The 26,332-nt window shown below is 47.6% G+C and overlaps 1 protein-coding gene across 1 annotated transcript; it reads left to right on the top strand.

The window, feature by feature from the left end:
• Nucleotides 1–273: 273 nt before the first annotated feature.
• lto1 (LTO1 maturation factor of ABCE1) lies at nt 274–11,377 on the top strand (the record flags this gene model as incomplete). Its single annotated transcript, XM_038806074.1, has 4 exons — nt 274–396; nt 7,988–8,061; nt 8,464–8,581; nt 10,110–11,377. Coding segments are annotated over 4 exons (381 nt in total), but the record flags the coding sequence as incomplete, so codon positions are not given.
• Nucleotides 11,378–26,332: the final 14,955 nt, after the last annotated feature.

The following is a 26,332-nucleotide window of genomic DNA, read 5'->3' as shown; positions in this document are numbered from 1 at the left end:
TGTTGAGAGGTGTTGTGGAGACTTGAGCAATCTGATGTGGAATCCTCTACTGAGGTCATAAATAGGTTTCCAGTGAATACATTTCTGTCATCTCTATATTAAATTGAAACAATGACAGTGTGAAGATTTTAAGCCTGAGCTGATTTTATTTTTCACATGCCGATTCAATCTGGCAGGTGGTTTGTTCAGCGGGACAGAATGCACTTGGCTAAAGTAGGCAACAAGGTTTGGCAATTGGTTTTGAACTTCTTTGCATAGAAACCCATCTAATGTTTACTTCCTGATGACAGATTTCGTGGAAAAGGTTATCAGGAAGGGTTTACTGAAGGAGGCCATTTGGGAGAGACAGAAGGAAGACGCTATGGTTTAGCCAATGGTGCCAAGATTGGATCAGAGGTAAATATGTGCGAATAATTGTGGATATAATTATGGTGATAGCTTAATATGTTGAAATTATATATATTTATAATATATTATTTATATAATTAAACACCATTAAATAGTCTTACATAAAATTTACAGTTCAGAAGGAGGCCATTCGGCCCATCGAGTCTGCACCGGCTCTTGGAAAGAGCATCCTACCCAAGGTCAACACCTCCACCCTATCCCCATAACCCAGTAACCCCACCCAACACTAAGGGCAATTTTGGACACTAAGGGCAATTTAGCACGGCCAATCCACCTAACCTGCACATCTTTGGACTGTGGGAGGAAACCGGAGCACCTGGAGGAAACCCACGGACACATGGGGAGGATGTGCAGACTCCGCACAGACAGTGACCCAAGCCGGAATCGAACCTGGGACCCTGGAGCTGTGAAGCGATTGTGCTATCCACAATGCTATCGTGCTGCCATTATAATTAAACAACATTAAATAGTCAATGGTGATTGGTGTGCAATTTGGTTGCCACATTCCCTACATTGCTACAGTGACTACACTTCAGCAGTACCTCATTGGTTAGAAAGATACTAGATAAATAATGTTCCTTCTTTACGTCTCCCTTCCAGAAGGAGCTGACTCATGCTGAGATGTTTTTCTATAAGTTTTTTGGGTCTCCCTAGTGCCCCTCACAAGTGTAAATTCTACATGGGCAGCAGTGTTGACAAGTTATAGTGTTGTGAACTCTGGCAATCTTGCCCACACCTATTTATTTTTCATGCTAGGCAATGTCAGTGGTTAGCAATCAGTAGTAGTAACACTGACAGGGAATGTGTACCTGCTTAGATTAGCTAACGAGCTTAGCACAGACCCAGGGTTCAAATTTGGTCTTTATAACACAGTCGCACGTAAACACGGAATTTGCGGTCAGCGCTCAATTCATTATGCTTACAGCTGCCCAATGATATTTTGTGACCATTTGAGCAGCAACGTTCCCCTTTACAGGCAACAGTGCCTCTCTAAAGCTAATTAGATTGAAGACTCCACAGACGCAGGCAAAACCTATTTCATGAAGTTTGGATTGGAAAATTAAATTCAATGTGAAATTATGTACATAAAGCAAAATGAAGAGTGGGAAAGAAAGATGGGATTGGAAGAAAAGAAACATGTTTTTAAAAATGTTTAAATTTTTATATTTTCAATGATAATTAAAAATCTAAAGGAATGTGACTCCACACTTTATCAAAGTACATTTTCAGTGGCAGAAGATTGTTTATCAGTTGATAAAATTTATCTCACTGTTTAAAAATTCACTTTTAATAATAATCTAATAATCTTTATTAGTGTCACAAGTGGGGCTTATATTAACATTGCAATGAAGTTACTGTGAAAAGTCCCTGGTCGCTACATTCCGGCGCCTGTTCGGGTACACAGAGGGAGAATTCAGAATGTCCAATTCACCTAACCGCACATCTTTCGGGACTTGTGGGAGGAAACCGGAGCACCCTGAGGAAACCCACGCAGACACGGGGAGAACGTGCAGATTCCGCACAGACAGTGACCCAAGCGGGAATCGAACCTGGGATCCTGCGGCTGTGAAGCAACAGTGCTGACCACTGTGCTACCGTGCTGCCCTTAACCTGAATGGAAAAGCTCTAATCTTTTCTGGCATGCCTAATGGGCAGGGGTTAATAATAATAATAATCCTATTGTCACAAGTAGGCTTACATTGCAATGAAGTTACTGTGAAAAACCCTTATCTCATGTTTCACAGTGAGATGCCAGTGTCATGCAGCTTTTGAGGAAGGAATTCAGCCAGAAACATCCTCGTTTTTGAGTATATTTGTGCATATGCAGAACTTGCTGTCTCATTTATTCTACAATAACATTGAGCACTGTTAGCCTCATTTATTCTCAATGCAAAAGGCAGGTCATTGCCTTCAACAAGCGAGAAACAGCATGGAGACCCGGGTCCCGTGTTCAAGGCCAACCTTGAGTGACTGTGTAGAGTATGCACTTTCTCCTCGTGTGTGCGTGGGTTTCCTGCGGGTGCTCCGGTTTCCTCCCACAGTCCAAAGATGTGCAGGTTAGGTGGTAAATTTTCCCTTAGTGGTTAGGTGGAGTTACGGGAATAGAGCGGGGGAGTGGGCCTAAGTAGGATGCCTCAGAGGGTTGGTGCAGGCTTGATGGGCTGAATGGCCTTCTGCACTGTAGGGATTCTATCATGTAGTGTATCTGGACTTCTAGAAGGCATTTGATAAGGTGCCACATAAAAGGTTAATACACAAGGTAAGATCACAAAGGGTTCGGGGTAATTTATTTGCTTGGATAGAAGACTGGCCAACCGACAGAACGCATAGAGTCGGGATAAATTAGTTTTTCTGGTTGGCAAGATGCAACTAGTGAGGTACCATAGGGTTCGGTCCTTGGGTCCCAACTATTTAAAATGTAGATTAATGATTTGGATGCCGGGTTAGAAAGTACTAGCCAAATTTACAGATGATACTAAAGTAGGTGGGACAGTAACTTCCAAAAAAGAAATTTACATTAGGTTTAGGTGAGTGGATCAAAATTTTGCAGATGGAGGTTAACATGGAGAGGTGTGAAGTTATCCATTTTGGTCAGAAAAATGGAAAGGCAACTTATTATCTAAATGGAGAGAAACCTCAGAGTGCTTCATTGCAGAGGGATCTGGGTGTCCTTGTGCATGAATCGCAGAAAACTAGTATGCAGGTACAGCAGGTAATATGAAAGACAAATGGAATTTTGGCCTTTTATAGCTAAAGGAATAGAGTATAAAAGAAAGGAAATGTTGCTGCAACTGTACAAGGCAATAGTGAGACTGCACCTGGACTACAAAGAAAAATTACAGCATAGGAACAGGCCCTTCGGCCCTCCAAGCCTGCGCCAATCCAGATCCTCTATCTAAAATTGTCGCCTATTTCCTAAGAATCTGTATCCCTCTGCTCCCTACCCATTCATGTATCTGTCTAGATACATCTTAAATGACGCTATCGTGCCCACCTCTACTACCACCGCCGGCAATGCGTTCCAGGCACCCACCAGCCTCTGCGTAAAGAACTTTCCACGCATATCTCCCTTAAACCTTTCCCCTCTCACTTTGAACTTGTGACCCCAAGGAATTGAGTCCCCCACTCTGGGGGGGGAAAAGCTTCATGCCATCCACTCTCATGATTTTGTAGACCTCAATGAGGTCCCCCCCTCAACCTCCGTCTTTCTAATAAAAATAATCCTAATCTACTCAACCTCTCTTCATAGCTAGCGCCCTCCATACCAGGCAACATCCTGGTGAACCTCCTCTGCACCTTCTCCAAAGCATCCATATCCTTTTGGTAATGCGGCGACCAGAACTGTACGCAGTATTCCAAATGTGGCCGAACCAAAGTCTTATACAACTGTAACATGACCTGCCAACTCTTGCACTCAATACCCCTTCCGATGAAGGAAAGCATGCCGTGTGCCTTCTTGACCACTCTATCGGCCTGCACAGCCACCTTCAGGGTACAATGGACCTGAACACCCAGATCTCTCTGTGCATCAATTTTCCCCAGGGCTTTTTCATTTACCGTATAGTAGTGTGTACAGTTTTGGTCCCCTTACTTGAGGGATGTTGTTGTATCAGGGGCTGTTATTAGGAGATTCATTTCATTGATTCTAGAGTTGAGGGGTTTGTCTTGAAGAAAGATTGAGCAGTTTGGGCCTATACTCTTTTTTAAAAATAAATTTAGAGTACACAATTATTATTATTTTTTTCAATTAAGGGACAGTTTAGTATGGCCAATCCACCTAACCTGCACATCTTTGGGTTGTGGGGGTGAAACCCACACAGACGTGGGGAGAATGTGCAAACTCCACACGGACAGTGACCCAGGGCTGGGATTCGAACCCGGGTCCTCAGCGCCGCAGTCCCAGTGCTAACCACAGAGCCACATGCCGTCCCCAGTTTGGGCCTATACTCTCGAGTTTAGAAGAATGAGAGGAGATCTAATTGAGGTATACAAGATGATAAAGGGGAGTGACAAAGTAGATACAGAAACAATGTTCTCTTGTGGGGCAATTCAGAATGAGATGCTGTAGTTTTCGGATAAGGGGCAGCAGATTTAAAACAGAGGTGAGGAGAAATAACTTTTCTCAAAGAGTCGTGAATCGTGGACTTCAGTACCCCACAGTGCAGTGGATGCTGAGACAGCGAGTAAAGTTAAGGAGGAGATGGACAGATTTTTAATTCGTAATGGGTTGCAAGGTTATGGAGAACGGGCAGGAAAGTGGAGTTGAGGCAGAGATGAGATAAGTTCATGAGGTACAGGAGCAGAATTAAGCCATTTGGCCATCGAGTCTGTTCCGCCATTCGATCATAGCTGATCACATCCTGGTCTTGACACCACCGTCCAGTCCGTTCTCCATGATCAGCCATGATCTCATTGAATGGCAGAACGGGCTCGAGGGGCTGAATGGCCTATTCCTCTCGTTCATATGTTCACCAACCAAGAGGATAGTCTGTTGAATCATTCGTAACACAATAGACATTCTTGCTTTGACAGCATGTCACTGCTGTTAGCAATCAGCAGATTTGAATTGGTGTTCTTTTGTTTCCTTTGCACTGAATTGCATTCAGATTTAAATGTGTCTATTCTATGTTTAATGGTTTTAATCCAGAATAACTGGGAGAGTGAAAGGCCAGATGCTGTTATGGTCCTTTCTAGTGATTGTCTCAGTGAACAATACTGTTTTTGGAGACGACATGCATGGTGTTCCTTTGGACAACGCAGGGTTGTGGTACAATGATATAGCCGCGGACAGGGAGGTTCCGTTTAACACCTTTGGTGTCGGTGATCAATATTTTCATCGCTTCAAACTTTTTTGCAATATATCCAAAGCTTGGCCTAGTTTATTCTCATTGTAGAAAGGTTTTGGATTGGGAGCTTTAGATCACTGATTCTGTTCCTGAAAAAGCTTTGGTATGGCCCGTGAGATTGGTTGGTTCTCCATGATGTTGATAAATGTGTAAGATTTAAATAAATAATTTAATAAGTACAGTCAAAAACGTCGTCTTTATTTTTTAAAGGTTTCTTGTTGTGGTATTATCACCTGTAATACAAATCTAAATATCGTATTTTGATCAGCTGAAATGCTGTTTGGCCAAACTATTAAAGTATAAATTGCTGGTTAACATTGGGAGATCTGTTGTCATACACAACTTGTGCTTATCGAGCACCTTTGAGATAGGCTGAATGCACTTTACAAAAGCATCATTCGACACTGAGCCACCATTGAGAGATATAGGGCAGATGATAAAACTCTTGGTCAACAACATACGTTTCAAAGAGCCATTTAAACGACGAAAGAGGTTTAAAACCAGGGGCAGTCTCCGAATAAGGGACAGGCCATTTAAGACTGAGCCGAAGAGAAACTTCTTCACTCAGAGTGGGGAGAATCTTTGGAATTCTCTACCGCAGAGGGCTGTGAAAGCTCAATCATTGAACATGTACAAGACAGAGATCGATAGATTTCTGGGAGCCAATGGGGGCCTCACGGTAGCATGGTGGTTAGCATCAATGCTTCACAGCTCCAGGGTCCCAGGTTCGATTCCCGGCTGGGTCACTATCTGTGTGGAGTCTGCACATCCTCCCCGTGTGTGCGTGGGTTTCCTCCGGGTGCTCCGGTTTCCTCCCACAGTCCAAAGATGTGCGGGTTAGGTGGATTGGCCATGCTAAATTGCCCGTAGTGTAAGGTTAATGGGGGGATTGTTGGGTTATGGGTATGCGAGTTACGTGGGTTTAAGTAGGGTGATCATTGTTCGGCACAACATCGAGGGCCGAAGGGCCTGTTCTGTGCTGTACTGTTCTATGTAATGGCATTAAGGGATATGGAGATGTGACACCTTCCCGGATTGATGCAGATGATCAGCCATTGTCAGATTGAATAGCGAAGCAGACTCAATGGGCCGAATGGCCTACCTCTGTTCCTATGTTAGAAAGGGACTCCCAGAACTTGGGTCTTAACCAGCTGAAGGCATAGCCGTAGTGGTAGATTGATTAAAATAGAGGATGCTCAAGAAGCCAGAACTGAAGGAAGCACAGATACCTTGGAGGATTATGGGTCTGGAGGAGATGACAGAGATGGGGCTTGTGGACTGGCATGGTGATGCAAATGACTATGGAGGGATATGAAAACACGGGTGAGAATTTTAAAATTGGGAGCCATCGAGGAGATGGGGATGGGTGAAAGAGATGCATGTTAGTAAATGAATAGCAGAGATTTGGCTGTTTTCAATTTTATGGAGGGTAGAAGGTGAGGGAGGAGTGCTCTGGAATCGTCCAGAGGTTACAGGCATGGGCGGCAGTTTCAGCAGCAGATTAATTGAGGCAGGGCAGAGTTGGACAGTGTTAGAGGTGGAAATAGGCAGTGTGGCGTGATGACGTGGATACGCGTTTGGAAGCTGAGCTCTGGGCCACTCATGCCACCAAGCTTGCGAGCAGTCTGGCTCAGCTTCAGACAATTGCCAGGGAGAGGGACGACGTTGGGGGCTAGGGCCCGCTTCATTTTTATTAATTACAAAGGAATTGTTTCCGCTTTGTAACCTAATAATTAGATTACAATCTGAAGTTGACACTTGTCAACGAAGATCTATTCCAAACAATTTGAAGAATTTAGTAGCCCAGAATTATAGTTCAGTATAACAATCAAGTGTTCAGAACAGTGTGTGTTGTCTGTTATAGAATCCACCTTTCTTTAGGTTCAGCACGGTAGCACAAGTGGATAACACTGTGGCTTCACAGTGCCAAGGTCCCAGGTTCGATTCTCCACTGGATCACTGTCTGTGCAGAGTCTGCACGTTCTCCCCGTGTCTGCGTGGGTTTCCTCCGGGTGCTCTGGTTTCCTCCCACAGTCCAAAGACATGCAGGTTAGGTGGATTGGCCATGATAAATTGCCCTTAGTGTCCAAAAAAGGTTAGGAGGGGTTATTGGGTTACAGGGATAGGGTGGAAGTGAGAGCTTAAGTGGGTCAACTGGCCTCCTTCTGCACTGTATGTTCTACGTTCTACATTCATCCCACGGTAGCATAGTGGTTAGCATAAATGCTTCACAGCTCCAGGGTCCCAGGTTCGATTCCCGGCTGGGTCACTGTCTGTGCGGAGTCTGCACGTCCTCCCCGTGTGTGCGTGGGTTTCCTCCGGGTGCTCCGGTTTCCTCCCACAGTCCAAAGATGTGCCGGTTAGGTGGATTGGCCATGCTAAATTGCCCGTAGTGTCCTAGAGAGTAAGGTTAAGGGGGGAGGGTTGTTGGGTTACGGGTATAGGGTGGATACGTGGGTTTGAGTAGGGTGATCATTGCTCGGCACAACATTGAGGGCCGAAGGGCCTGTTCTGTGCTGTACTGTTCTATGTTCTATGGTCGTCATGTTGCTGTTTATGGGAGCTTGCTTTAAATTGGCTGACACGTCTCATACATTACAACAGTGACTATACTTAAAAGCTGGGTAGTTATAAAGAGCTTTGGTTTATTCTGAGTTCATGAAAGATGCTATTTAAATACATATCTTTCAGGGAGTTTCGTCCTTTTACTTCAGATCATTTTCTTCCCGCAGGTTTCTTTTTACAAAGGGTTTGCATTTACCTGGAAGTGCCTTCTTCAGAAAAACCAAGATGCCCAAAAAAGCAGGTATTCAAGCGAATGTCAAGTGATGCTGAAGCTTGTGTTGATGGTTAACAATCCTGCTAGAGGTGCACCGCCACTTGGGAAACATGACTGTAGTTAGTTTACACAAATTTAGTGTCGGTCCAGAGGGTTTTAGATTTTGCATTAATGTTAAAACGGTGCTGCGCTAAAACCTGAACTCTGAAGTACAACTCAGTCAGGCCCCAGCACTCTTCCAACTGCATTTACACTCTAACTGCAATATTAGTGTGAAACAAACCAACCGTTTGTAGTGTAAAATCTTCAGATATTCCTGTAGCGTTAGAGATCAAATTCATTGTGCAGCAAGAAATTGTTTTCAACCCTCTGAATTTCACCGTCTTGGATTTTGCTGTCCTTTTTAAAAGACTACTTGTATTGTTGCAGCAAAAGGCTCAAAGCCCTAAATACGTTGCTGGAGATGGTCCAGAGGTTTCCATATGAAGACCCTACCTATGACAAATTACAGGAGGACCTGGAGAAGATGCGAGCCAAGTTTAAGCAGGTTTGTGAGGTTACGAGATTACACTCTATACGGTCACTTTCAGAAAGGGTGAGAGATTTCACATACACACTTTGGACCTGGTGTGACCAGTGAAGTATGGTGCTTATTGTTGGAAAGGAGTGCAAGGGGACTCTTGGACAGAGAGGTATTATTGCAACTGAGCTCCAACCTGTTGTTGTTTGATATCCACACACAACAGTTATTGTAGCAGAGGTTGAATTGGCCAGGAGTAACAATATTGTCCCCTTTTTTCTTCCTCTGCAGCTGCTAGTCAGTTAGAGCCAGGCCGTAACCCTGAGACTTGCTTTGTTTACACGGCGCCCTATATTGTGCAACCTAATTCCTCATCAAATCTCTGCCAGAACCTGCGTTAATGCCAGAAAGTAATTTTTTAATGCGTGCATTAATAGCTAAAAAATGTAATCATAACATAGCTGTGTTAAATGTACTGAAGATGCTGAGAAGAAGCAGAAGCATTTCGTATCATGGGAATATAACCTTATCATACAGTGATCTGGCACAGATGCCATTCAGCTCATGATGCCTATACTGTGTCACACTATTGGTGCCTTGGGAGAATCCGGAATTAATTATTAATCAGTTGAACATAAGTGTTTAATAGTCTGCAGTACTAACCATTCTTCTAGTTTATGAGCACAATTCAGAGTTTAAACTAAATTCATATATTATCTTACAAACTAAGGCCGTAAAGTACTAGAAAAATGCAGCAGATCTGGCAGCATCTGTGGAGAGAGAAACACGTTTTGACTCTTCTGTATGACTCTTGAAAGCTGAAGAGAAGTAGAAATGTGATGGATAGCAACACAATATCTGACTGAAAAAAATTTATCAATCAGAATTTGGCCATGGTGGCACAGTGGTTAGCACTGCTGCCTCACAGCACCAGGACCCGGGTTCAATTCCAGCCTCGGGTGACTGTGTGGAGCTTGCACTTCCTCCCCGTGTCTGCGTGGGTTTCCTCGGGGTGCTCCGGTTTCCTCCCACAGTCCGAAGATGTGCAGGTTAGGTGGATTGGCCATGCTGAATTGCCCTGAGTGTCCAGAGATTAGGTGGGGTTATAGGGATAGGGCAGGGGAGTGGGCCCAGGCAGGGTGTTCTTTCAGAGGGTCAGTGCAGACTCGATGGACCCAATGGCCTCCTGCACTGCAGGGATTCTATTTTTTTTAATTAAATTTCCACCTGAATCAATAGATCAGAGATTTTGGTGTTTAAATTAAACCTATCCTATATTTAAGTGGCGAGCCTTTTCGAAACGATAATAGACTGCTTAACTACGGAAAGTACACTCTTTATATATATACACACACACACACACACACACACACACACACACTGCAAGGTCCAGAAATTGGACGTTCTGAATTCTCCCTCTGTGCACCTGAACAGGCTCCGGAATGTGGTGACTGGGGGCTTTTCACAGTAACTCCATTGCAGTGTTAACGTAAGCCTACTTGTGACAATAAAGATAATAAAAATGCCAAGCTTTTGTTTTATTCTTTTGTTTCAGATTTGCTCCCTGCTGAACGTCCAACCTGCCTTTCAAAATGCCACAGCAGCGGGCATGTCCTTCTGAAGCAGATCATTATGACTGACCTCAGTAACGCTGTTTATAGGGCGAGAGTTGACTGTAATGAGCCTGGCTTCCCTTGTCCGAAGTTATCTCTACAAGCAGATGTGGAGGAATCAACTGGATAAAGTGGAATTCTCTCAAAGAGTAGACATTTCATAACCGTGGATTTCAAAGTGATGTTGGAAAGGGATGCATTTGCTGCTGAAAAGGAGAAGTTAATTCATGTTCCTTTGACTGTCGTTTAATGGTTTTCGTTTTGAAAAATCACTACAGCAAAACTATGGGAGTTGACATTCCTGCTGGGAGCTTGAATTGAGCGAACTTCCAGGGCTTATCAGTTTGATTTTATTTCCCTCAGGCACACTTGTACTGAACTTTCTCTGTAAATTGCTGGTATATTTCTAATTATTTCAGAAAATTACAGCACAACTAGTTCTCAATATCAGCAACGAGGTAAGGAGATGATTTAATTGATGTTGGTTTGAGGGATAGATATTGGATAATCCCTTACTTTTCTTCAAAATAGCACTATGGGAACTTTACACATCCGTCTGAGGGGGAAAGCTTAGTCTTGATTTAATATTTTGTCAGAAATGTCTGACCATGAAGCACTGAAAATGAAAATCACTTATTGTCACGAGTAGGCTTCAATGAAGTTACTGTGAAAAGCTCCTAGTCGCCACATTCCTGGGCCTGTTCGGGGAGGCTGGTATGGGAATTGAACCGTGCTGCTGGCCTGCCTTGGTCTGCTTTCAAAGCCAGCTCTTTAGCCCAGTGAGCTAAACCAGCCCCACTGCACTGGGCCATCAGCCCAGATTATGTCCTCGATTCTCTGTATTGAGATTTGAACCAAGGTTCGTGACATAGAGTCGGCGTGTTTAGTGGAGCTACGTGGAATTTTGGCGATTATAAATTATGAGCAGCAATTTTAGTGGTTGTTAACGAGCCTAAATTATTTATTGTAGTTGTAAAACCATTCAAAATTCCATGGCCAAAGTGGCTGAGAGTTTTAATATTGATGCTGGCGTTGGACTGGGGTGAGCACAGTAAGAAGTCTTACACCAGGTTAAAGTCCAGCAGGTTTGTTTAGAATCACTAGCTTTTGGAGCACAGCTCCTTCCTCAGTTTTGATATTGCAATGGTTTGTACTGAATTTAAATCTTTTATTGAAATTTATTAATTTAATAAATCAAGATTAAAAATCAGTGCTCATGCTTCTTGAATTACCCATCACATCAAATTCTTACATTAAATTCCTTTGTACTTTGTGGGTTATACTGACTCTTTTCTCCAATCAGTGTGCTGTATTTTCACAGAATATTACAAGAGCTGACTAGGCCCTTCGGCCCATCAAGTCTGTACCGAGACAAGAAAAACACCTGACCTGCCTACTTAATCCCATTTACCAGCAGTTGGCCCATAGTCTTGTATGTTCTGACGCGCCAAGTGCTCATCCAGGTACTTTTTAAAGGATGCAAGGCAACCCGCCTCTACCATCGTCCCAGGCAGTGCGTTCCTGACCGTCACCTTCTTCTGAGTAAAAATGTATTTCCTCAAATCCCCCTAAACCTCCTCCCCTCACCTTGAACTTGTGTCCCCTCGTAACTGACCTTTCAATGAAGGGGAACAGCTGCTCCCTATCCATCCTGTCCATGCACCTCAATCCTGTACACCTCGATCAGGTCGCCCCTCCGTCATCTCTGCTCCAGCGAAAACAGCCCAAGCCTATCCAACCTCTCTTCATAACTTAAATGTTCCATTCCAGGCAACATCCTAGTGAATCTCCTCTGCACCTCCCTCAGTGCAATCACATCCTTCCTATAATGTGATGACCAGAACTGCACACAGTACTCCAGCTGTGGCCTCGCCAAAGTTCTATACAACTCAAACATGGCCTCCCTGCTTTTGTCATCTATGCTTCGATTGATAAAGACAAGTGTCCCATATGCCTTTTTCACCACCTGATTAACCTGCCCTTCTGCCTTCAGAGATCTATGGACAAACACGGAAAGGTCCCTTTGTTCCTCAGAACTTCCTAGAGTCAGGCCATTCATCGAATACTTCCTTATCACATTATTCCTTCCAAAGTGTATCACTCTCACTTTTCAGAGTTAAATCTGCCACTTTTCTGCCCACTTGACCATCCCGTCTCTATCTTCCTGTAATCCAAGACTCTCAGCCTTACTGTTAACCACCCGGCCAATCTTTGTGTCATCGCAAACTTACTGATCCTACCCCCCACATCATCTATGTCATTTATATAAATGATGAATAATGGGGGACCCAACACTGATCCATGTGGTACGCTACTGGACACTGGCTTCCAGTCACTAAAGCAGCTGTCTGTCATCATCCTCTGTCTCCTACAACTAAGCCAATTTTGAATCCATCTCATCTGCTGTAGATTTTTCTGACTTTTGACTCCTTTCCCACCCTGCGATTTTCCTTTCACACGGGCCACCGCGTCTGCGATAAGGCACCTTATTCAGTTGCATCGCGTAGATGTTTGTAAATTTTTCCTTGCTGGATGCGTAGTTCGTCCATTCATCCACAAACTACCTTGGGAGAAGAGGTGGGGCTTGTTATATTTCACCTCTGCCTGATTTTTGGGGTTTATGGAATAGGGTCTTCAAACTTGGGGGGGGGGGGGGGGGGGGGGATGATTTATCATCAATCAGCAGTTGCCAGACTTATTGTCATTCAAAAGTAATCCTGGAATTTACAGTGCAGAAGGGGGCCATTCAGCCCATCGAGTCTGCACTGGCCCTTGGAAAGAGCACCCGACTTAAGCCCACACCTGCACCCTATCCCCGTAACCCCACCTCACGTTTTTTTTGGACACAGTAATTTAGCATAGCCAATCCACCTAACCTGCACATCTTTGGACTATGGGAGGAAACCGGAGCACCCGGAGAAAACCCACACATACACAGGAGGAACGTGCAGACTCCGCACAGACAGTGACCCAAGCCGGGAATCGAACCTGGGACCCTGGAGCTGCTGCGAAGCAACTGTGCTAACTGTGCTGCATTACCATGCTAATATGGAAACTAGCAATACAATGAGGAAATATGACATTTCATAAACTATATCTCACGGCTCAGTTTAAATAAAATCACCTCCAGGCATGTCCCTCACTAAAACTGGTCACGGCAGGATGGATAGTCACATGACCATGGGTGCTGGTAGCCAAAAAAGAGCTGCATTAAATGGACGCAATGAGCAGAAACTCAGCTGGTGTTTGGGAGGTGAGTCTGAGTTCCAGTGTAGTTTTTTTTTTGAGCTGGTGAAAAAGACTGCAGGAGCCAGAGTTGTGCGAGATGCAACATTTGCTTGAAATTCCACAATTTTGTGTGCTGATTTGGGGTAAATTGCACTGAAACAGCCAGCACATCCCACTGGAATAGGACTTGATTACTCACCTGACATGGTCACGTGCTAGTGCCAGCGTGAGGAGAGTTGGTTGACTATCCCCTTGAGAGTTACTTGAGGGTTTACACCTGGCTAGGAGTTTGAAAAGTTCTGGCTTCATGTTGGGTCCAGGCTCGAGCTGCCTTCCGAAGCCAGCTTCGCTCCCCCCTCCTCTGTTTACTGGGGCTGTTTGGTTAAACTTCCTGGAACACTACCTCTCCTTCAGCTCCCCCTCTGAGATGTCCCTGTCTGACTGCTCCAGCTATACCACCTTTTGGTCTTCACTTGGCTGTATCGAGAATAATTATATTGCTGGTGAGGAAATGGAAAGGTGTGAATGATATGTGGTGTGGTACGGGTCGTTTAACTTTTCACTTTCCTTGGCTCCCGCCAGGCCAATGTGCCTCCCGATTGATTTCCTTCCGGGTGGGAGGGGCGGGGGACCAAGGCCTGAAGGTGAGGACGGCCGCCATGAGCTCTTTGCCCTCCCACAGACATTGTGTGTATTGTTAGCCCGCCAAGCCAAATGGAAAAGATCCAGATGTGTTGCCTGCAGCTGTGGTCAGATGCTCCAGCAGCTACAAGGGAAAGGAAATTTTGGTCATCTTCAACAAGATGCTGATGTTTTAACTTTGTTCGCGTCTCATGATCTTCTAATTTTCCCCAACCGTGCCAGGTTTATTTTATTGGCACTAATCAACCGTGCAGATGGGTGTCAAATTGCCGAGTGCCTCCGACACTTCCTTCCAGACACATCGCCACGTCGGCTGCAACCTGGACATTGGAAACCGACTCAGTCAGTGGCTTTTAGTCATCTGCAGTTGGGGAACAATTCCGTTGTACTTTCAGACTGCTGAGCGCATTTCAGAATTAATCGACATCCACCAATCGGCGGCATGGTGGCACAGTGGTTAGCACTACAGCCTCTTGTTCCGCACTGTAACTAATCACTGTTTGTCGATGTACCATTTGACAATAAATCAATCAATCAATGAAGGATCTGGTTGTGGTAGTCGGTATTAGGGGTATTATGGTACCCAGGTTGATGCTGTAAGACCACTGCTGTGGGAGGTGCCTGAGACAGCAATATCTTTGGTGAAGCCTGCCTGCTGGTTCCGCCCAGTAAGGTGGAGTATAAGAGCCTGTGTCTCCCTAGCAGCTGCATTCTGTACCTGCGCTGCTGGGGGAAACATCCAATAAATCCAAAAACAAGTCCAATAAAGCCTTCAATTGTCATCCAATCTCGCTTGATCGAGCATCAATTTATTGGACTGGTTTTTGAAGAATGGAGTTCCGAATCAAGCCGGAATGTCTACAACTCCGCCCCCACGTGGCAAATGTAGCAGCGACCTTCAAATATTGGCTGCAATATCGTGCTTCAATGGGCACCTCAGGACGGCCACAACTACACCCATGGAGGACCAGAAGGTGCAAGTTCTTCACTCAAGGGTGAGCCCAGAGATCTACACCCTCATCGAGGATGCGGACGATTTCGAAGCCGCGATGGCCCTGTTGAAAGGACACGACATCCGCCCAGTGAACCAGGTCTACGCCCGATATCTGCTAGCAACGAGGCAACAACTCCCGGGGGAATCGCTGGAAGAATTCGACCATGCGCTCCTGGTGTTAGGCAGGAACTGTGACTGCCCACAGGTTTCAGCCAGCGACCACACAGAACTTTTGATCCGGGACGCATTAGTTGCAGGAATGCTGTCCTCCCAAATCCGTCAGCGGCTGCTAGAGAAAGAGACACTAGGCCTCAAGGAGGCACGGGCCCTTGCTAGCTCCCTGGATGTGGCCTCCCGAAACGCCCGCGCGTACGTCCCCGACCGCGCGGCAACACCTATGGCAGCGTGGAACCCCCCTGCGGCCGACTCCGATGCATCCCCCATCACCCCCCGCAAGCTTGTGCTGCGTGACTACCAGGCAACCCCGGGGGGCCCCGCTGCTATTTTTACGGGCAAGCCAAGCACCCCCGACAGCGCTGCCCGGCCAGCTCCTCCACCTGCAAAGGGTGCGGCAAAAAGGGCCATTTTGTGGCGGTATGCTAGGCCCGGGCGGTCGCCGCGGTCTCTGGGGGCGAACCAGGACCGACACCCCAACCCTCTCCACAAGCCGCGTGTGGCCAGCGTGCGCCGCCATCTTGTTCCACAGTGACCACGTGCGACCCGTGGGCGCCGCCATCTTGCACACCCCCAGCCATGTGCGACCAGTGGGTGCCGCCATCTTGGCTGGAGTCTCAGGACCCCGATTCGGATGACCACACATCCCCGAAGAAAACCTCCAGCTTTTGCCACGACTCGCCTCGGTGACCCTGGACCAGTCTCGGCCCCGAACGCTCTCGACCGCGACGACAACCGTGCTCATCAATGGGCATAAATCATCCTGCCTGATCGACTCCGTGAGCACAGAGAGCTTCATACACCCCAACACGGTAAGGCGCTGTTCTCTTCCCATCCACCCAGTTAATCAACGAATCTCCCTGGCCTCCAGGTCTCACTCTGTAGAGATCAAAGGGTACTGCGTAGCGAACCTCACAGTCCAGGGAAGGGAATTAAAAAATTTCTGCCTCTACGTCCTCCCTCATCTCTGTGCTGCCACGCTCCTAGGGTTAGATTTCCAATGTAACCTCCAAAGTTTAACTTTTAAATACGGCGGCCCTATACCCCCCCCCCCCCCCCCCTCACTGTCTGTAGCCTCGCTACCCTCAAGGTCGAGCCGCCTTCCCTTATTGCGAACCTCACCCCGGGTTGCAAACCCGTCGGCACTAGGAGCAGACAGTACAGTGCCCAGGACCGGACCTTCATTCGGTCGGACGTCCAGCGGTTACTGAAGGAAGATAATATCGAGGCTCGCAACAGCCCCTGGAGAGCTCAAGTAGTGGTTGCAAAGACCGGGGAGAAGCACAGGATGGTCATCGATTATAGTCAGACCATCAACAGGTATACGCAGCTCGACGCATACCCTCTCCCCCGCATATCTGATCTGGTCAATCAGATTGCACAATACAAGGCCTTTTCCACGCTGGATCTAAAATCCGCCTACCATCAGCTCCCCATCTGCCCTAACGACCGCAAATACACTGCATTTGAAGCAGATGGGCAGCTCTACCACTTCCGAAGGGTTCCCTTCGGTCACAAATGGAATCTCGGTCTTCCAACGGGAGATGGACCGAATGGTTGACCGGTACGGTTTCCGTACCTCGATAACATCACCATCTGCGGCCACAGCCAGCAGGACCACGACACCAATCTCCGTAAATTCCTCCATACCGCAAAATTCCTTAACCTAACTTGCAACAAGGACAAATGCGTGTTCAGCACCGACCATCTAGCCATCCTTGGCTACGTGGTGCCCGATGGAGTTATAGAACCAGATCCCGAACGCATGCGCCCCCTCATGGGGTTTCCCCTCCCACACTGTTCCAAGGCCCTGAAACGCTGCCTGGGATTTTTTTCTTATTATGCTCAGTGGGTCCCCAATTATGCGGACAAGGCCCGCCCACTAATTCAGTCCACGGTTTTCCCCTGTCGGCAGAGGCCCGCCAGGCCTTCACCCGCATCAAAGCGGACTTTGCAAAGGCCGCGATGCACGCAATCGACGTATCCCTTCCCTTCCAAGTCGAGAGAGACGCGTCCGACGTAGCTCTGGCGGCCACCCTCAACCAAGCGGGCAGACCCGTGGCCTTATTCTCACGCACCCTCCACGCTTCAGAAATCCGCCATTCCTCAGTTGAAAAGGAGGCCCAGGCCATAGTAAAAGCTGTACAGCACTGGAGGCATTACGTGGCCGACAGGATATTCACTCCCCTCACTGACCAACGGTCGGTTGCTTTCATGTTCGATAATGCACAGCAGGGCAAGATAAAGAACGATAAGATCTTACAGTGGAGGATCGAGCTCTCCACCTACAACTATGAGATCTTGTATCGTCCCGGGAAGTTAAACAAGCCTCCTGATGCCCTATCCCGCGTGGACCGAGTCCGGGCCCTCCACGAGGACCTCTGCCACCCGGGGGTCACTCGATTCTTCCATTTCATCAAGACCCGCAACCTGCCCTACTCCATCGAGGAGGTCAGGACCGCCACCAGGAACTGCCAAATCTGCGCGGAGTGCAAGCCGCACTTCTACAGGCCAGCGAAAGCGCACCTGATAAAGGCTTCCCGTCCCTTTGAATGCCTCAGTATGGACTTCAAAGGGCCCCTCCCCTCCACCGACCACAACACGTATTTCCTGAATGTGATTGACGAGTACTCCCGGTTCCCATTCGCCATCCCCTGTCCCGACATGACCGCAGCCACCATCATAAAAGCCCTCCACAGTATCTTTACCCTGTTCGGTTTCCCCGCCTACATACACAGCGATAGGGGGTCCTCCTTCATGAGCGACGAACTGCGTCAATTCCTGCTTGGGCATTACCTCGAGCAGGACAACCAGTTACAACCCCCGGGGAAACGGACAGGTAGAGAGGGAGAACGGAACGGTCTGGAAGACCGTCCTACTGACCCTACGGTCCAGGAATCTCCCAGTCTCCCGCTGGCAGAGGTCCTTCCTGATGCCCTCCACTCCATCCGATCACTGCTGTGTACCACGACCAACCAAACACCTCACGAACATCTCCTTGTCTTCCCTAGGAAGTCCTCCTCCGGGACCTCATTCTCAACCTGGCTGGCATCTCCTGGATACATCCTGCTCCGCAAACACATGCGGGCGCACAAGTCGGACCCATTGGTCGAGAGGGTCCACCTCCTTCACGCTAACCCTCAATACGCCTACGTGGCGTACCCCGACGGCCGACAGGATACGGTCTCCCTTCGGGACTTGGCGCCCGCTGGATTCCCACCCACACCCCCACCCCCACCCTCCCTCCCACCGGCGCACCCCACAGCCGCCCCCTTCCCAGGTGGATCGGTCCTCCCACCAGTCCCATCCAGGGGTGATGAAGCCGAAGCCATGCTCCCGGAGCCACGGATGCCTGAGCAGGCGAAGCCTGCCTGCTGGTTCCGCCCAGTAAGGCGTAGTATAAGAGCCTGTGTCTCCCTAGCAGCTGCATTCTGTACCTGCGCTGCTGGGGGAAACATCTAGTCCAATAAAGCCTTCAATTGTTATCCAATCTCACTTCTGGAGTCATTGATCGAGCATCACTGGTTATAACAAAAAGTGTGTGTTTCTACTTCATTCTGAAGTCGGGCGTATATTAGACCACTCCGCATTTGTATGAAAGGAGGTTGGGTTGGGTGTGAATTTTCCTTTTGGGTTCCTGAATCCAGCCAATTGGCTAAAACGTGGGTCAGAAACCGCGCACTCTACAGGAAAAGGTCACTCGTGATTTTCCCTAGGACGGCCAATCAATGGTCCGAGGGGGGGCTCGCTCATTAAATAAGCGAAGTGTGCAGGTTGTCAGAGCTGGAGGACTAATCAGAGACCTTCCAGCTTGGAGGCCGGGTCAGGCTGTGACGGCAGTTAGGGTGAAGGCGAGGGAGCTTCAAAATGGAGGCACCATCTCTCCAAGTTTAAATTAAAACGGTGGGTTTTCCAGCTCTGCCAGCTGTTGGGGTATGGGGGGAGGGGGGAACAACCTCAGCAGGAGAGTTTTTTAGAGCAGTATGTAGTCCAACTCGGGAAGGGGCCATACTGGACCTGGTATTGGGGAATGATCCCGGCCAGGTGGTTGATGTTTCAGTCGGTGATTACTTTGGGAATAGCGATCACAATTCCGTAAGTTTTAGAATACTCATGGACAAGGACAAGAGTGATCGGAAAGGAAGAGTCCTAAATTGGGGAAAGGCCAAGTATAACAAAATTCGGCAGGAGCTAGGGAATGTGGATTGGGAGCAGCTGTTTAAGGGTAAATTCTTTTAAGGAAAGGTTGATTAGAGTGCAGGACAGACATGTTCCTGTGAAAATGAAAGATAGAAATGGCAAGATTAGGGAACCATGGATGACGGGTGAAATAGTGAGACTAGCTAAGATGAAAAAGGAAGCATACATAGGATCGAGGCGACTCAAAACTGATGAAGCTTTGGAGGAATATCGGGAAAGTAGGACGAATCTCAAACGCGCAATAAAGAGGGCTAAAAGGGGTCATGAAATATCTTTGGCTAACAGGGTTAAAGAAAATCCCAAAGCATTTTATTCGTATGTAAGGAGCAAGAGGGTATCTAGAGAAAGGATTGGCCCACTTAAAGATAAAAGAGGGAATTTATGCGTGGACTCAGAGGAAATGGGTGAGATTCTTAATGAGTACTTTGCATCGGTATTCACAAAGGAGAGGGACAAGACGGATGTTGAGGCTAGGGATGGATGTTTAAATACTCTCGGTCAAGTTGTCATATGGAAGGGGGAAGTTTTGGGTATTCTAAAAGACATTAAGGTGGACAAGTCCCCAGGACCAGATGGGATCTATCCCAGGTTTCTGAGGGAAGCGAGGGTCGAAATAGCTGGGGCCTTAACAGATATCTTTGCAGCATCCTTAAGCACGGGTGAGGTCCTGGAGGACTGGAGAATTATTAATGTTGTCCCTTTGTTTAAGAAGGGTAGCAGGGATAATCCAGGGAATTATAGACCTGTGAGCTTGACGTCAGTGGTAGGCAAACTGTTGGAGAAGATACTGAGGGATAGGATCTATTCACATCTGGAAGAAAATAGACTTATCAGTGATAGGCAGCATGGTTTTGTGCAGGGAAGGTCATGTCTTACAAACCTAATAGAATTCTTTGAGGAAGTGACAAAGTTAATTGATGAGGGAAGGGCTGTAGATGTCGTATACATGGACTTTAGTAAGGCGTTTGATAAGGTTTCCCATGGCAGGTTGATGGAAAAGGTGAAGTCGTATGGGGTTCAGGGTGTACTAGCTAGATGGATAAAGAACTGGCTGGGCAACAGGAGACAGAGAGTAGTGGTGGAAGGGAGTGTCTCAAAATGGAGAAGGGTGACTAGTGGTGTTCCACAGGGATCTGTGCTCGGACCACTGTTGTTTGTGATCTACATAAATGACCTGGAGGAAGGTATAGGTGGTCTGATTAGCAAGTTTGCAGATGATACTAAGATTGGTGGAGTTGCAGATAGCGAGGAGGACTGTCAGAGAATACAACAAAATATAGATAGATTGGAGAGTTGGGCAGAGAAATGGCAGATGGAGTTCAATCCAGGAAAATGCGAGGTGATGCATTTTGGAAGATCAAATTCAAGAGCGGACGAAATGGTTAATGGAAGGGTCTTGGGGAAAATTGATGTGCAGAGAGATCTGGGGGTTCAGGTCCATTGTACCCTGAAGGTGGCAACGCAGGTTGATAGAGTGGTCAAGAAAGCATACAGCATGCTTGCCTTCATCGGACAGGGTATTGAGTACAAGAGTAGGCAGGTCATGTTACAGTTGTATAGGACTTTGGTTAGGCCACATTTGGAATACTGCGTGCAGTTCTGGTCGCCACATTACCAGAAGGATGTGGATGCCTTGGAGAGGGTGCAGAGGAGGTTCACCAGGATGTTGCCTGGTATGGAGGGTGCTAGCTATGAAGAAAGGTTGAGTAGATTAGGATTGTTTTCGTTGGAAAGACGGAGGTTGAGGGGGGGCCTGATTGAGGTCTACAAAATTATGAGAGGTATGGACAGGGTGGATAGCAACAAGCTTTTTCCAAGATTGAGGTGTCAGTTACAAGGGGTCACGATTTCAAGGTGAGAGGGGGAAAGTTTAAGGGAGATGTGCGTGGAATGTTTTTTACGCAGAGGGTGGTGGGTGCCTGGAACGCTTTACCAGCGGAGGTGGTAGAGACGGGTACGATAGCATCATTTAAGAGGCATCTAGACAGGTATATGAACGGGCGGGAACAGAGGGAAGTAGACCTTGGAAAATAGGAGACAGGTTTAGATAAAGGATCTGGATCGGCGCAGGCTGGGAGGGCCGAAGGGCCTGTTCCTGTGCTGTAATTTTCTTGGGTAGATCGACAGTTCCACCGCGCCACAGCAAAAAACCGCACCGACCTCCTCAGAAGACAAACACGGGACACCACTGACAGAGTACCCTTCGTCGTCCAGTACTTTCCTGGGGCGGAGAAACTACGACATCTTCTTCGCAGCCTCCAACACATCATCAGCGAGGATGGACATCTTGCCAAGGTCACCCCCACACCCCCACTACTGGCCTTCAAACAACCGCGCAACCTCAAACAAACCATTGTTTGCAGCAAATTACCCAGCCTTCAGAACAGCAACCACAACACCACAAAACCCTGCCAGGGTAATCTCTGCAAGACATGCCAGATCATCGACATGGACACCACCATTACACGTGGAAACACCACCCACCAGGTACGCGGCGCATACTTGTGCGACTCGACCAATGTAGTCTACCTCATACGCTGCAGGAAAGGATGTCCCAAAGCGTGGTACATTGGCGAGACCATGCAGACACTGCGACAACGAATAAACGGGCATCGTGCGACTATCAACAGGCAGGACTGTTCCCTTCCAGTTGGGGAACACTTCAGCAGTCAAGGACATTCAGCCTCTGATCTCCGGGTCAGCATTCTACAAGGAGGCCTTCAGGAGACGCGACAACGCAAAATTGCTGAGCAAAAACTTATAGCTAAGTTCCGCACGCATGAATGCGGACTCAACCGGGATCTGGGATTCATGTCGCATTACATTCGGCCCCCACCAACAAGCCTGGACTTGCAGAGGCCTACCGACTGAACTGGCTTGGGACAATTCACACCTCTTTAACCTGGAGTTACCTCTCTCTCTGCATCTTTGATGATTTGATTGCCTGCAGGTGCTCTCATTCCGGGGCATCTCTGACTGTGTCTATATAAACATTTCTGGAACAAGCCTTTCCATTCACCTGAAGAAGGAGCCGTGCTCCGAAAGCTCGTGTTTGAAACAAACCTGTTGGACTTTAACCTGGTGTTGTAAGACTTCTTACTTTGTTCTTTGTTCTTTGTACTCCTGCACCCAGGCTGGCCGAGAGGGCCTCGAGCGTCCCGAAACCTCAGATACCTGCGGAAACCCGGAGGTTGACTGGAAAATCCCAATCAAGCGACTTTATTTTGCCACAAATGGTTGGGAGCATCTCATTTTGGCTACCCACTGCCCTGAGTGGCTTATTTTTAACTCCTGCCCGCCTTCAATACCGGCCCTAATAGGGCCTTAAAATCAAGCCTTGAGGCTCAAACATAGATTAGTTCATTAGGAATTATTCAGAATCAGTTAATTAAATAAATCTTGCATTTAACAAAAATCAGTGTCAGTTTGGGGAGCCATGGGCGGGATTGGCCGATTGCCGACACCGAAATCGCGTTGGCCTGTCTGCCGGAGAATCTGATTTTATGCCAAATCAGGGGCGGTGCCATTTTTCAGATGCTCCTCCCCCTCAAAAACGACGCAATCGCTGAGGACACCGCACTCCATCGGGACGGCCTCAGGACGTCAGCTGATCCCCTGAAGCTTTGTCCCCAATGGGCCTCGGTCACGTGTCCTCTCAATTTTCATAAACATTAGTGCTGGCTGTGGACTGTGTCCAGCGCCGCCGCAGTCGGGTGGGGGGGAGCTGTTCCGCTGGCCGGAGGGGGTGGGGGGGGCTCAGCGGGGGCTGGGGGTACTGGTGGGGGGTGATCTGGGGGTGGCGAGGGGGGGGTTCGCTATCTGGCAGGCCAGGTCTGCGCGCGGTCGGTGCCATGTTGTACAGCACGGCTGTCGCAGGCTGCTGCCGTGCGCATGCGCGGCCACAGACCCGGCAATTCTGCGCCCGTGTCCGCAAGTAAAGCTGGGGGTTTTACATGGAACGACTGCTAGCCCCCCCCCCCCCCCCCCCCCCCCCCACCGGGTGCAGCATCGGTCGGAAGGCCAGACGCTTCCTCCGGACAAAGCCGTAAATTCGGAGAATCCAGCCCCATGTATCTACCAGATCATCATTTTTATAAACCCCTTTCCGTCAGGTGGGGAAATGTGACGTCCTCACAAGGTGCGGCCGATGTGACTCCAGACCCTGAGGGAGCTGATTGATTTGTAACTGGCCTCTGAATCATAATAATCGCTTATTGTCACAAGTAGGCTTCAAATGAAGTTACTGTGAAAAGCCCCTAGTCGCCACATTCCGGCGCCTGTTCGGGGAGGCTGGTACGGGAATTGAACCTGTGCTGCCGGCCTTGTCCTGCATTACAAGCCAGCTGTTTAGCCCATTGTGCTAAACCAGCCCAATCACCTCACCTCAGTTGGCGAGAAAGCCGCACCGCCACCTTCTTACCTGCAGTTCAGGCTGCGCAAAAATAAAACCAGAGATGGGAAAATCCCCTGAATTACGTTTTTTAAATTCTGGACAATTGTATTTTAATTTTTGCAGAGACACCCAGTGGACAAGTGTGAAATTACAGCCAGATAATCAACCTTTTAAAATCGTTTGATCTCTCAGACATATGTGCGCACGTCACCCAGAACCTTTGACAGTAAATCTGATCTATTTTCTGTTTGGAGGTGGAATGTTCAAGATTTAAACATAGGCCTCTTGCCTTTTCATAAAATTCAGGTTAATAATCAATGTTTGAAGGTTAATTAATATTTTCTTTATATTTGATCTGGAAATGAGCTTCTGACCACATATCTGCATCATCACTCGGGCTGCCTATTTCCACACGGAATATCTCCTGACTCTACCCAGTTCATCTCAGACCATTACCCATGACCTTTGTTGCCTCCCAATTTGACTATATCAACACACCCCAGCCAACCTCATACATTCTGCTCTCAGTATATTGGTTATCCAAAGCTCTACTGAATCATAGAATTTGCAGTGCAGAAGGAGGCCACTCGGCCCATCGAGTCAGCACCAGCCCTTGGAAAGAGCACCCTACCCAAGGTCAACACCTCCACCCTATCCCCATAACCCAGTAACCCCACCTATCCTTTTTGGACACTCAGGGCAATTTATCATGGCCAATCCACCTAACCTGCACATCTTTGGACTGTGGGAGGAAACCCACGCAGACATGGGGAGAATGTGCAGACTCTGCACAGACAGTGACCCAAGCCGGGAATCGAACCTGGGACCCTGGCGCTGTGAATCAACAGTGCTAACCACTATGCTGCTGTGCCGCCTACTGCTTACATTCTAATTCTGTGCACCAAGAACCACCGCTATGCTCACTGATCTACATTGTCTCCTACTTAAACTATGCCTCGATTTGAAAACTCTGATCCTTGTTTGAACCACTCCATGGTTTTCCTCTTCCTATCTCTGCGGGGCAGCATGGTAGCACAAGTGATTAACTATGGCTTCACAGTGCCAGGGTCCCAGGTTTGATACCCCGCTGGGTCACTGTCTGTGCGGAGTCTGCACGTTCTCCCCGTGTCTGCGTGGGTTTCCTCCGGGTGCTCCGGTTTCCTCCCACAGTCCAAAGACGTGCAGGTTAGGTGGAGTGGCCATGCTAAATTGCTCTTTGCGACCAAAAATGGATTAAGAGGGGATATTGGGTTACAGGGATAGGGTGGAAATGAGGGTTTAAGTGGGTCGGTGTAGACCCGATGGGCCGAATGGCCTCCTTCTGCCACCGTGCTGCCCCCGTAACCACAGTATTAATGTGGCTAGTCCAATTCAGTTTATGATCAATGGTAACCCCAGGATGTTGATTGTGGGAGATTCAGCGATGGTAATGCCATTGAATGTCAAGGGCTGATGGTTAGATGCTCTCTTGTAGGAGATGGTCATTGCCTGGCACTTGTGTGGCGCAAATGTAACTTGTCACATGTCAGCCCCAAGCCTGGATATTGTCCAGGTCTTGCTGCATTTGGACATGGACTGCTTCATTATCTGAGGAGTTGTGAATGGTGCTGAACATTGTGCAGTCATCCGTAAACATCCCCACTTCTGACCTTATGATGGAAGGGAGGTCATTGATGAAGCAGCTGAAGATGGTTGGGCCTAGGACACTACCCTGAGGAACTCCTGCAGGGATGTCCTGGAGCTGAGATTATTAACATCCAAACAATTTGCCCTTATATAGATTGGTGACAAATTTTGCTTTAGCTTGCTTCTGTCAAATGCTTCGAGATGTTTTATTATGTTAAAGGCCTGATATAAATACAGGAAATTACTGTAATACTCCCGCAACTGATATTTAGTGAAAAACATTTTCTTTCTTTTTTACGTTCTGTACATTTATACAATACGTACCTGATTAAGGTGCTAAGCGTCACGGTGAAGGAATCTTCTGTTACCATCGAAATTTCGCTTACACAGTGTCCTTGTAGGAAGCAACAAAAAAAGAAGAAAGAATGTGTATTTATAAAGTGCTTCTCACAACTTCGGTATATCCCAGAGCACGTTATAGGCAATGAAGGCCTTGGGCTGTCGAGCCAATGTTGTGTAATGTCGAAACCTTTTGTCCCATTGGCCTTCATTCTATTCAAATCCAGATCCCATAGGTGAAAGGAGCAGAGAAAGACGGCACCACTCGAATCTCCATTTGTTTGAGCAATTTGTCAAAGTCAAACACGCACTTGTTTGTTGAGTTTCCACAAAGAAACAGATGATAGTACTGTATCCATCAGCCAAAATCGAATTTGTCTCAAAGCAGAAGGCTTACCGTTATGAAATGAAAATGAAAATCGCTTATTGTCACGATTAGGCTCCAAATGAAGTTACTGTGAAAAGCCCCTAGTCGCCACATTCCGGCGCCTGTCCGGGGAGGCTGGTACGGGAATTGAACCCGTGCTACTGGCCTGCCTTGGTCTGCTTTAAAAGCCAGCGATTTAGCC

Source organism: Scyliorhinus canicula, chromosome 9 (assembly GCF_902713615.1).
Source record: "Scyliorhinus canicula chromosome 9, sScyCan1.1, whole genome shotgun sequence".
In the NCBI taxonomy this organism is placed as follows: Eukaryota; Metazoa; Chordata; class Chondrichthyes; order Carcharhiniformes; family Scyliorhinidae; genus Scyliorhinus; species Scyliorhinus canicula.
This window is presented reverse-complemented; position numbering and strand designations above follow the sequence as displayed.